Source organism: Aptenodytes patagonicus, chromosome 1 (assembly GCF_965638725.1).
Source record: "Aptenodytes patagonicus chromosome 1, bAptPat1.pri.cur, whole genome shotgun sequence".
NCBI lineage: Eukaryota > Metazoa > Chordata > Aves > Sphenisciformes > Spheniscidae > Aptenodytes > Aptenodytes patagonicus.
The window spans coordinates 100,061,799-100,074,509 of record NC_134949.1 but is presented as its reverse complement, the minus strand read 5'-3'; the positions used below and the strand labels follow the sequence as shown (position 1 = coordinate 100,074,509).

Genomic DNA, 12,711 nt, shown 5'->3' with positions numbered 1-12,711 from the left:
AGATTGTCCTTTCATGGTGAAGAATTCCCTGGGTTTGGAGACTCACCCGCTGCTGGGTGTACTGACTCTGGCTGGGATGGAGTTACCCTTCTCCCCAGCAGCCCGTAGGATGCTGTGCTTTGGATCTGTGACTAAAGCAGTGTTGGTAACACACCACTGTGGTGGCTACTCCTCAACAGTTCCTGCACAGTGTCAAGGTCTTCCGCCTTTCTCATTCTGCCCCCACAGCTGGGGTTGGGCAAGAAGCTGGGAGGGGACACAGCTGGGACAGCTGACCCCAACTGACCAAAGGGATATCCCGTACATATGGTGTCGTGGTCAGCAACAAAAGCTCAGGGAGGAGGAGGAGGAAGAGGAAGGGGGAATGTCTGTGGTAACAAGTAACCCTCATGCACGCTGAGGCCCTGCTTTCCAGGAAGCGGCTGAATGTCTGCCTGCCGACGGGAAGTAGTGAATTAATTCCTTATTTTGCTTTGTGTTCACACACAGCTTTTGCTTTCCCTATTAACCTGATTTTATCTCGATCCACAAATTTGCCAGCTGCAGTCAACCCAGCAGACTAGGTCAGGGGAAATCTGAGCTAAATTGGGTGGGACTACATGAATCAGACTCAATGGATATTATATCTTTTCTTCTTTTTAGGAAAATACATGGGGTGTGCCTTTAGACAAACACTGCATTGGACATGTAACACAGACTGTAAACGCTATAGCAAAGAGCCACTCAGAGAGGGCTCTGGGTTAGAGACGAGACAGATCAACCACTGAAAACATTTAACTCCTCAGCGTTGTACCATATGTTTGTTGGTTTTAATTGCTTTTACCTCCTTTAAATAATGAGTCTAAGAGGTGTCTTTAATTTGTCTTTATTCTTAGGTCAAACAATATCATCACTGAATTGAAGAACGAGGTTACTGGTTGAAATACAAGTGCGGTGTGAGACAAATATGGAAGATAACACTTTGCAAATAAATTAATACAGAATAATCGTCTTTGCATAGTTCAGAAGTGAAAAGTAGGAGGCAGCAGTGCGCACGTGCTGTGAACTGACACACACCACCACGAAAACCCAAGTGCCTAGATGAACTCTTGCAGCTGCAAATAAAACAAACCAAACCAAAAATACCCCAAACCTCAGAGAGCGCTAACTATTAAAAACCAGGCAGAAAGGGAACTAATGAGCTTTTTTTTTCTTTTTCTCTTTTTTTTTTTTTAACAGACCATGCTGCAGAAGGAGTGTTTTCTCTACAGACAGAGATGCTTTTAGATAATCTGCCTTGGCATCCCATAGCCTGTCATACCCGACTGTGATGCTCCTTTGTTGCTGCCCATCTGAAGGCCTATTACGTTCTGTCCCTGACGAAGCTGCTCTTCTGAAAATCCTCGTCGATTCTGCTGTGCTTTCCTGTCCAGATACATACAAAAAAGCAACATACAGACATACCGTCATTCTGTGTACGCCCAGAGAGAGGATCACGAAAAGCAATCTGAAATGGGCTCATGCTAACAGACGTTCCCCCTGTAATGCAGTATTTCATTTGCACCATCCCATGGGATGGACAACGCTAGCTGGGCTAATCGCTTTCCTGCAGTTAGAAGTAATGCTCTAGTCAAACCTACAACACTTCAGACTTTCACTGTAGCGCTTATTCAAGAACCCCAAGGGACTTCCCCAGCAGCTATGACAGGTAAAATATTTATGTGGTGCTGTATATAACACCCATGATAGGATTAATTTGTGTTAAGCCCTGTAGCCCTTGAAAGCTGTAGTCCGTGGGATCTGATCAATGAGACACTTACCTGTGCTCTAATACAAGTTGATACCCATCTAGAGCAACAGTACCAATTGGTATAATTTAACTCAGTGGAGTAAATAAGAGCTGAATGTACCCAGAGAAACAATGGGACAGAGAAGAGACTTGCTCATTTTCGCAGAGCGGATGATGGTTGCCCGCAGGACAGAACAATTGCTCTGTTGCCATTTCCAGATCTCTCTCCTCTAAGCAATAGACTTTGTCCTTTGCACCTGTGTCTTAACTGTATGACAGTCCTTTATCTCCTGTCAAAACATACTGACCACTTCTGTTCCGTGTCCCTGGTCTCAAAAGCCCTTTGGATCAATGAACCTTTGTTGGCATTTAAAAGGAGCCTCTTTTCCCTGAAAATAGCACAGAGGGCCAAAGCGGCGGTTACGAAGCGGCACAAAAGTTTGTACTCTGCTGCCTTGCAAGAAACCGTTCATCTTGGATTAATCTTTCATTTATACAAGGTGGGGAAAACAAGTAATTTACAAGGGAGACGGATCAGTCTGTTGCTGCCAAATAAGCCGTATGAATCGGCAGAGCCCCAGACTGAGGGAGGCTTTCAATCAACCAGACTCTACTCCCACCCAGGTACAATCTTTCTCCCTGCTGTGTCTGTTTGTCCTGGGATCAGGTTACCCTGCAATATGGCATCGCCCTACAATTCCCCTTTTCTCCCCACCCCACCACTAGATGAGAACGCTAGATTAGCTGCCTGCTGTGACTGAAAACCATCAACATGATCCTCTCTGTGAGGGTCTGATCCCGTACTGTGCTGAGCACCCTGGCTCGAGTCCAGAAAAAGCCCTTAAACTCTTTGCTAGGCTCAGGGTGTTCAGGACATTGCAGGAGAAGAACCCATGTCGGCATGGAAGCCCAGCGAAGCAGAAAGGTGAGAAAGATCCACAGGAAACCTGTACTGATCTGTCATTTTTCAGAACGGGTCTCCAGTGTCAGTGTATAGACCAGTAAGAGGGCTTATAGAAGCCCATCACAGGCTCTCAGATCCCACGGCTCCTGCTGGAAAGCGTGCCGTTTTGGAGGGAGGCAGGCAGAACTGCAGGCGCCTCAGAAAGCAACCCCCTTTCGCTGCTGCTTAATTTCTTTTCCAGAATACTTACATGGGCACCGAACTACTGCCAGGATCTCCATGAGAGGATGTTTTTAGAACTACTCCTATTACCTAATTGAATCTCAGGTTCACTGTGTCTGCCTTTATTTTAATTAAAATTCCAGGAACACATTCTCTTATTTTTTTTCTCTTTCCTCCCAGAATTTTCAGCTGTGTGGTGGAATAATTCCACAGAAAGTTGAAAAGTAACTCTGAACAAGAAAAAAAAAAAGAGAACTGCAAAGAAGAAATAAAAAGAGAGACGAAAGGGAAGCCTGGATATGCTAATAAAAGTTGATTACATATACAGTTTGGATCACGTAGTGTTATTTTTACCATCATAAGCACCACATTTAGTATATGATGGTGTTACGGGTAACAACATGTACTTACGTTTTGCTCTTAGGTTGGTGGAAAAGGCCTTAGCTGAGACTGCAGAAAAAGAGGTGAGGGCAAATCTATTCCCCTTAGTGTCTCACACTATGTCACGTTCTGTTTGGCCTGTCTGCCATCACCTGGCATCACCCTTACCGCAAACTGAGCCCACCAGATCTGTCAACTTTTTGTGCCAACTTTGCACCAGTGCTTGTGATTGCCAAACCACAAGATAACAAACAGCCACGGACCCATGGACCTTGCTAAGACATGCAAGGAAGGGGGAATTGGGCCTGGTGGGACTGGGTATGTGAGACACTGGCAATGGAAAGTTAAACAGCTTAGCTCAAGTGTGGGGGTATCTTAATCACTGTAGGTCCCTGCGTGGATACTCTTATTCCATTTAATCTTGACTTCTATCAATTTAACTTAAGGCAATTAAGAACCAGCCTGGAAGCCCTGACTCATGACTATCACTGGGTGGCAGTGAGGGGGCTTGATCTGCCTGAAGGGATGGGTAAGCTACGCAGAAAACAGCTCCTGATCTGCAATACGTTGTTTCCTTATAGAAATAACACCAGTTTTCCTTAAGGCAGTGGCTATAAAATGGTATTTCAGGGGCTGCAATAGATACGGATTGGCTATCCAAGCACTACGGGCAGGACAGGCAGCTAGGGGAGAAGGGAGGTGATCACATCTTCATTTATGCCAATGAAAACTGTTCCCACCCACAATTAAGAGTCCAGATGAAAATTAATTTTTCCATGTAGGACTTTGTTTTGGTTACATAAAACAAATAAGCCTGTCTGGGTCATAGTGATTTCATGTCTGGTTTGTATTAAAGCATGTAACTGGATTTGAACCCAATTTCAAAGCCAATTATATTCTATAAATACAAATCTATTTGTGCACTGTATTAAGTTAATTTAAACTAATTTCATATAAAGAATGCATAGGAGTTTGCATTTATTCACCTAAAATTCAAGTCTCTCTTAGCCTCAGTTAAACCAGCTCAAGGTTTAAGACAAACCAAGTGAAGTTTGCTTTACTTTTGCTGAGCCTCACCTAGACATCAGAAAATTCAAGGAAACCAAAGACAAGCAGCCAGCACTCTTTTTGCTAACATGCCTCAGACATTTCGGCGTAAGAAATACTCTTGGATGGCAGAATATCATGTCAATAATACGCCTGTGGGGCAGGAGGGCTAACTGTGGGAGGATTTCCTTTTCTTCCTGTCCCTGCTTCTCAGCCTCCCTAGCCAAAACAAACGGAGTTTTAGAGCAAATAAATAGCTTTGCCAAGACAGAGAATTCTTCACAGAGAAGTGGTACTCCCCAAGAAAAAAGATGACTAGGAAAGGAAATCATTTTTTGTTTGATGAAAAATGGAAAGAAGCTTCATGCCTTCTCTTTGCTCGGTAAAGGGGTCACTATATGGGGGTTTGCAGACATCCATGACAGCCTTGTCTTCATCAGTCTTTCTGTCTGTTATCTGATGTGAGGCAAAAGTGCACTTTTCCTGCCAGCTACTCTTAGGACACATATCTGCATGGCTGCTGCCATTTTTGTTCCCTTTTTTTCATAAATGGATATAGAGGATTAGCTGAAGCTGCTAAATAGATGAATGTCATCAAAACTGGTGGCTGAATTTCCTAAGTATCATTGCTCTCCTTCTAGGGAGTAAGAGTCAGGGATAATGTCAGTGGACAAGAAAATTATGTGTCTTCTTCAGTGATCAGTGTGGGCCCCTCACGCAGCGAGATGGATATGCTACAGAGGTGCCTGGAGCAGGATGCTGCACTCCTCCCTGTGTGCACTACCAACAGCCAGCCATCTAGTAGGGTCCCCACGCATGCACACACACATCCACACCAACACAGCCTATTACAGCCTCGTTCAAAAGGGGTGCCTCCAGGAGGAAACCAGAGCTGGAGCCACGGGCAATGCGCTCCTTAGTCCTGGTACCAGTAGTGCTGTCCCAGCTCCGGGGCAGGAGGGACACGTAAGGTGGTGTGACGGGGCTACATGAGCAAAGGCTGCGCTACGCAGCTCCCACAGGGCTCCTTCCCAGCAGCCCTGGTGTAACTTTAGGCTGACAAGATATGGTAAGACATGGGCCTAGCAGTGATGCTGATAAAGTTGGGAACCAGTGAAGGGTAGAAAATGTTGCTGCCTGGTTGGGTCTTTGCTTCCCTCCTCTAGACTCCGGAGAGAAAAATCTCTCCATTACAAGGAAACTTTGGAAAGATTCTTCCCTTCCTTTCCCAATAAATTTCCTTAAAGCCTAAAGGCAGATGATATTACCAGCTCCCTGAAGAAGACAACTCTGAGCAGCTGTGCTTTGGACTTTACCTGTGAAACCAGGATGGATCCCCTTTGTAGCAGCCGTCATCCTTGGTGACTGCCAAACTGCCTAGAGCCATTAAGGTTCTCTGCACTGCTGCCATGTCCTTCCCTAGAAAGCCAGACAGTGAAATTAATATAAGAAATCCTTGCACAACAAATAGCTTGGCACACTGATAAGCAGTCTTATCCAATGTATTAACTAACTCCCTCAGCTCTCCTGAAAAAGTGCATAAATAGCATTATAAATGCTATTTTACCGTTGCTGAAATGGAGGTACTGACATGCAAGAGCTTATTAAAAGTCATCAAAGGGACAGCGTTAAAACAAAACAGTTCAGACATTTCCAGGTTTCCAGGCCTCTGGCTATTTTAATGCCTTCCCCCATGCTATTTTAAGTCCTTCTAGATAATCCTTTTGGCAAAATTTTCTCCTAAGAAGAGATCACTTTGGTGTACAAAGAATGGTAATATACTCAGTAAAATGTGGCTGAAGGAGAACGGTGTGTTAAGTAACAGTGCTGTGTCTCGGTTTCTTCACTTGTAAACTGGAAAGACTGGTCCCACCATTTAACCCCTGGCAATTCCAGACAGTCCCTGTGCTAACAGAGCTCACAGCAGTCCTGGAGAGCTCCTGTGCAGATAACTCATATCAGTCCTTCCCAATTTAACCATCCAATCACCTCCCAAATCCTTCCTACTGGCTTCCTTTCTCAGGTTGCCAAAAATCAATGCTCTGCAGTTTCATATCTTCAGTTCCTGCCATGCAGTCCACTATTCTTCCACTTCCTCTCTCTGTTACTTCACTTCATTCCTCACTTCAAAAAGTCAGGGCTCATCTCATCTTTAGCCAAGTAAAAGTTACATATCTGGTCATCACTAGTTCTTTAGGTTCCCTCCACAAACAACAGCGAGAGAAAAGCTTCTCAGGGGATAATTTATCCCATCTGTATTGGGAAGGGTGAAATTGCCTATCACTTGCTTAGAGGCACATTGTCCACCTAGCTGAAAATTCACCAGGTTTCCAAGAGGGCACCTTACACCTTTGAAATATAAGGCTCACTTTCAATAGAGGTTTGCATTTAGAAAATGGTATCCCCTCCTCCTGTCTCTCCTTCCAAAATGAGGATAATAAATAATTTTTCCTTTTTGGTCACCATCTTTTGCTGATTCCTCCAGTGAATTAAAAAAACAAACACACACACACACACACCCCCAACAAACCAAACAAGGGAGACACAGAAATTTTATAAAAATTAAGATTGCTCCTTTTTTCTTGGTTCTTCCCCTGCACTTTGTCACTTGGTGTAAAAGGGGCAGGGAACATAAAGACATCAGAGTCAGACAGACTCTAACTCATTACCCAATACAGACATGTAAACTTTTGGAAGTTCTTCACATGGGAAAACAAGTAATTCATAAAAACATGAGATACTAGAGACATGATGATGATAACAGATTTCAGAAATACCTCCAGTGGACCAATATTAGTAAAAATCACTGTAGACCAGCTGGAGCGTAGAGGGAAGCGAGAGTTGCACATTCTGTGTTTGTGCTATGCATCACCCTGATTATAGGCAGACGCAGTTCAGGGCTTTGGTTCATACAGACCTAAATGCGTAACACACTGGCTGAGGTGAGGAAGACACCCTAAAGCTGAAGACATCTAGCAGCTTCCAACTGTGGCTGTCATACAGCCTATTAACGTTTATAGCAATCTTATCTGCAGGGGACCATTTGCTCAGAAAATAAATCGCCAGTCATCCAGAATCCTCATTTTACTGTATTTGTTAATGCAAACTGTATCAGACGGGGTCCTTGCTTAAGAGGGCAGCTGAAGAGCCGACATCCCACACGCGCACGTACACAGGCGCACATGGAAGAGAGTGAGGCAGAAACGCTCGGAGCTCCCCGAAGCAGCAGATGTACCATATGCTGTAACAGATGCCACATACAACGTCCTTGGGATGCCTCCCATATAACAAGGAGCGCGGTGACTGACTGGGATGAAGAGGGATGTGAAGAAGGATTTAAAAGTGAATGAGCTGAATAATGACGGCAAGCATAGAAAAAAGAAAAAGAAACAAAAGACGGGTAGCAAAATATGATGATCGGCCTCGCATCATCTGCCAGCCATCTGGCAGCCCCCCCGCGCTCTGCACTCAGCTCTGCTTTATTTGTCAGTGGCGAGTGGGAGACGCTGCAGTGGAAAAACAGACCGAGTGGGAGCTGCGTGCCACATGACAAAACAAAGCCGTGGCCACGGCCCTGCTTTGCAGAGCCTCCTTGCTGCATATGAGGGGTGCTGGGGGTGAGGGAAGACCCCAAATCCATGTGGTCTTGTGACATTTGCCCTCTTCCAGCAAAGGATACAAGGGGCTCGGTGGTCAGCATAAAAAGGGCTGTGAAAAATTTTAAATTTCCATTAAGAAAGTCACCTAACGCTGCGGCCACCTGACAGAAGGGGTAATATGCATTCTCTGAAGCCAGGTTTGACTCTGGCATTACAGAAGATTGCGGTCAGTGTCTTCCCTCAGCTCCAGTACTTGCTCATTGACAGCCATGTGGGCTGTCTGCCCGGCCCCCAGCTTCAGCCTCCCTGAATCATGCTGCAGAGACCCACGCTGACGGCATTTCTTCTGCATCTTCAGTGTCCTCTGCAGCGTGCTTTGAATAGCACAGCCTCGTAGAGGATCTTGGCACTGTCTGTACAAGGAGGAAGGGGCCTCTGGTTACTTCTTCTGGTAAGCCTTTCTCTTTGGGGGAAACCTGGCTGGAAGGCCTTCTTCTCCAGGTCCAGAAAGGGGAAGGTTCAAACCCGAAGATGGAGAACTGCTCTGCATAGTACTCCCGAAATGCTTTTTTGTAAAGGCTGAACAAGTACCCAGAGGTACAGCTGCCTCTTGCCTGCCTGGAAATATACTGGGGAGGTATCTGTAAAAAACAGTGAATCCATCCCCATATCTTGGGCATGGATTAGGGGACCAAAAGAGAGGCGATAATTCTCCTGGACCAAGAAGTCGCAGAGATGAAGAAAAATGCACCAGATGGACCGAGTGAGTTTGAAACAGCCAACAGCAGATTGCATCCTAAAACATTTTAATTAATCATTACTAAGAATTTCAAAGCAAAGGCTCTCAGAAAACAATTAGTGCCAGAGAAAAGCTGTTTTTCAGTTACACATACTTTTCTTTCCCTATAAACATACTTTGACATCTCCTCTCTTTCTAAAGAGGTTATGGCGTGAAGTGTAGGAGTGCTGTAATTACAAAACAGTGAAGAAGAGACTGCCCTTTCTGTCCAGCTAATGCATCCAGGTTCAGACGATTCAGCCCTGAAGCAGCACCAATGCTAGAGGTCAGAGTTACGGTTAGACACAAAAAGCTTGCAGTGACTCACTGTTGGAGAGACATACTGTTTCATCTCAGCACTGAAATGAGCAGCAGGAGGGATGAAAAGGGAGTGGGAAAGCGAGGAGACACAGGTTAGTTTTGGGAAGTCCTAAAACAACAGCGGAGAAAAGTCGAGTATGTCTCCCTCCTAGGTTGTGAGCTGTGTTTTGCTTCCTGTCCTCTGGAAGCTACTAGCTTTTTTCCTTCTATCTGTTGAGAAAAGGTGATGAGTGAAAGGAAGAGAAATGAGGAGAGCGCCGCCATCATTAGGAGCTTTTTGTCTTCAAAGCAAGTCCTTTTCATCGTAAGGATCAATGTACCGTACTTTCATTTGCATGGTGTGAAGCCATTACGAGATGCAAAAGACTGCAAAGAACAGCATCTGAACTGAGCTATTACCATCCCTTACAAGATAGATGGAGCCTCTCTTTCAACAGCCTGCTAGGCTGAGGGGGGCGGGGAGGGTGTTACTCCCGGGAAGTGAAAATCCCTTAATTTAAGACATTTAAAGGTAGACTGGATGAAACACTAAAGACCGAACTGGAAGAAACAATCCTGCCCTTGTGCCCAAAGGTAGGATTTGTCAAGCAAATCTGGCACCCTGAGCACGTCACAGATCCCAGTAACTCCAGCTGTCAGTATATCCTACCCTTCTAACCTAGCCACAAAGAGCTTCCTAGTCTTTCATTCCTCGAACTGTCCTTCAGAGGAGTGACCTCTTCCACATATCCTGACAGCCTGTGAAAATAGACCCCACTTTTTTCGCTCCATGTGTGTTCCTACACAAACCAGCTTTCTCAATGGATTGCTTTCCTCTTTCCACTGTTTTATTCTCATGGCAGATTTTTGACCCTTTCACTACCCTGCAGCTGTCCTTGTTTTGAGCCTTCACACAAAGCATTTTGCATCACCTTGTCCAGAAAGACGCAGGATATACAGTGTATTTGCTTAGAGCACCAGGAAGAGATGCCTCACCAGAAAAGCGGGCAAAAACAGCCATACGAATGCACAAATGACTCAGCTCTTCAGGAACTCGAACACACAGTTTCCACTTCGAGCATGGGATGGAGATAGCCTTCACCTGGGCTACTGCAAAACCACAGGGGCACTCTGAATTTTTTTGCTGTTGCCATAGTGACCTCTCTAAAAAGACTGTATCCGTAGAGAGAGATGCTCGGCTAACATGGTGTTAGCAGTGAGTTTTGCTTCTCACTAGTCATAAATGAGCCCTCATAAGCTCCACAGAGGCATATATGCTCCTGGGAATGTATCTTATAGCTCTAATGTAAGCTTTGCTTATAATTTGAAAACTGCAATAGAATCTGGTCATCAGAATATAAGGCTTTTCCATATTTGCTATGAGAAGCTATTTACTTGGAAATAATTAGCATAGAGAACATTTGTTTTATTAGGTCTGCGGATTTCTATCAGAATGATGGGCTTTTGGATAACACATGAGCTTGGAAAGGTTCCGTTATGCCCTCCGGGCAATATAAATCCCTCAGAGGAGATAATGCACCACCGGAAGAACACCGTAATGAGGTAAGGCAAACAGAAACAAAAGATAATTACATTAGAGACTATGCCTTAGACAAAATGCACCATTACAACACATCAAAGCAAAGTAAAACGAAGACTGCAAGCTGACTTCCAGTTTATTATTTTTACCTTCCCATAAATCCACTGTCTGGAAAATATCTGTTGTTCTTACTCCGTAGATTTCAGCAGCTTTTAAGAACTGAGAAATTTGTTCCATCTGCTTGAAAGCCATTTTTGATTCAGAGATCTTTGCAATGGGCTCGTTTCCCTTTGGATGTAAACTGTTTATTAACTTGCATAACAGCTGAGAGATAAATACAGAAACAAAATTAGAAAGCAGTCACCAAACTAGAAGGCGATTTCTGCACATGAAATGATGCTGCAAAATGCTTTTGGACCTGGCCAGATTCTGTCAGGGAGATAATTTCTTCAATTAAAAACAAAGAAGTGAATTGATAATAAAAAAAGTATATTAGAAATGCATGAAAGTTTTCATTAACTGATGGCAATAGCCTGACCACGTAAATCTTAATCTGCTAGAAACAACAAAGCAATCACTGGTAAAGGTTACATAACAACTGACAGAGAAGAAACCACATGCCCGAGCCAAAAAAATAAGCAATGTCAATTGAAATATTGTTAAAGTCACTTTGGCAGAGATTCAATGATTAGCGTATTCTTACAGCCCGCTGCAAACAGCAGCATCTGCCTGTTGTTCAATAAACCAATAGAATACAATGTTTTAGCTACAGAATTATTCCCAAGAAGAAAACAGTTATGACATAATCCAATCCTTCAAATTTTCTGTGTCTCTTCACCTTTCCCTGTCAACACTGATTATTTCTTAAAGAGAAGAGTATACATCTGATTTTAAAACAGATCTCATTTAACTGTATGAGAAAAGGTGCTGAAGGAATGAGTCATACTCATATATAACATGCATGACTCATAAGAATCATAAGTACTGTGCTAATCCCCGTGCACTAGTAGAATACTTATCTTCTGAGATTAAGATTCTTGGTCAAAAGGAAATAAATCAGATGCTAAGATACATATTTATGCATTGGCCATGAGCTCTGACCAATTTAGCTAGATGAAGACAGAAAATCAGGGCACCGTGCATACAAACCCATGCAAGTATATAATTAGACAAAACACTTACCGTTCCATCCATCAACCAGGTCTGGAAATGTTGCCTTCCAGGAGGAGGGTGCTCTATCTGTTCTCCACACTGTACAATAATCCAGTTCACCAGCCTAGACTCTAATTCCGGGTCATATTTCTGCTCAATCTTTTCCTGAACTTCTCGGCTTAAGCCATAGCTTGGTCCTCTGTTAGCCATCTCTGGAACCAAAGCAGAACTTACTCAGTGGGTAGAGTCCTGATCTGCAGCTTTGAAGTACGCACCGGAAAATTAAAGAATAAAAGAGTGAGCAGCCTGCCCTATACGTTAGACAGTTGAACAGATGTTCATCAACACTGAAAGTAACTGTATGGCACCGGTTATAGCTCTTCTGCAGAACAGGGGAGGGATCAACGAGGGAATATCCTTTTCCAAAAGCACAAATCGGCTACAACATTTTTTTTAAAAAAGGAAAAACCAGAAATCCCCCCTGCCCAACCACAAAACCAGAAGAAAAGCGAGATTTAAAACAGAGCAGGTTTTAAAGAGAGGCTTCTGCTATGTTTACAGAGAATACAATAGAGTCGTCAGATCAATGTTAAAGCTGCCTGCAAATCCAAAAGCACTTTAAAATTGCCTACCTAATACTTGCTAATAAGAAGAAGGTTGTACATGGGAGCTCAAGCAATCCGATTAAAGATGCAGTCAGGGTCTTCCTCAGCAGAGATGCAGGGATGGATATCCAGAGATCAGCAAACGGAAAAGCGTTGATGAATTTAAGAGACGAAGGCTGCCACAATGCCCTGCTGCTGCTGCAGCATCGTGGTTTGAAGAACAGTGTATTGATTTGATTTTCCTCACATATGAGGAGGGTCAAAGCAGGGGCGTTGCTAAGAGCCATTAAAGAGGCCTGCCTACTCAGTCACAGCCTGGGGATCCTGTTTATCTCGCCCATCTGCAGTCTGTTTTCATGCACGTTTCCTCAGCCTTGCGCTGTTCACCCTACAGGCTCAGTTTTACTCCACCTAG

General features: G+C 44.0%; 1 protein-coding gene across 2 annotated transcripts; it reads right to left on the bottom strand.

The window, feature by feature from the left end:
• Positions 1-849: 849 nt before the first annotated feature.
• TAGLN3 (transgelin 3) lies at positions 850-12,665 on the bottom strand. 2 transcript variants are annotated; one of them, XM_076350727.1, is made up of 5 exons: positions 12,324-12,665; positions 11,722-11,951; positions 10,689-10,863; positions 5,639-5,741; positions 850-1,404 (listed from the first exon to the last, which is right to left on the bottom strand). In XM_076350727.1, exons 2-5 carry the CDS (start codon positions 11,899-11,901, stop codon positions 1,263-1,265), a joined length of 600 nt encoding a protein of 199 aa, XP_076206842.1. In that variant the 5' UTR covers positions 11,902-11,951; positions 12,324-12,665; the 3' UTR covers positions 850-1,262. The 2 variants fall into 2 exon arrangements, with proteins under 2 accessions (XP_076206842.1, XP_076206835.1); XM_076350720.1 differs by having other exon boundaries at positions 11,722-11,903; positions 12,324-12,664.
• Positions 12,666-12,711: the final 46 nt, after the last annotated feature.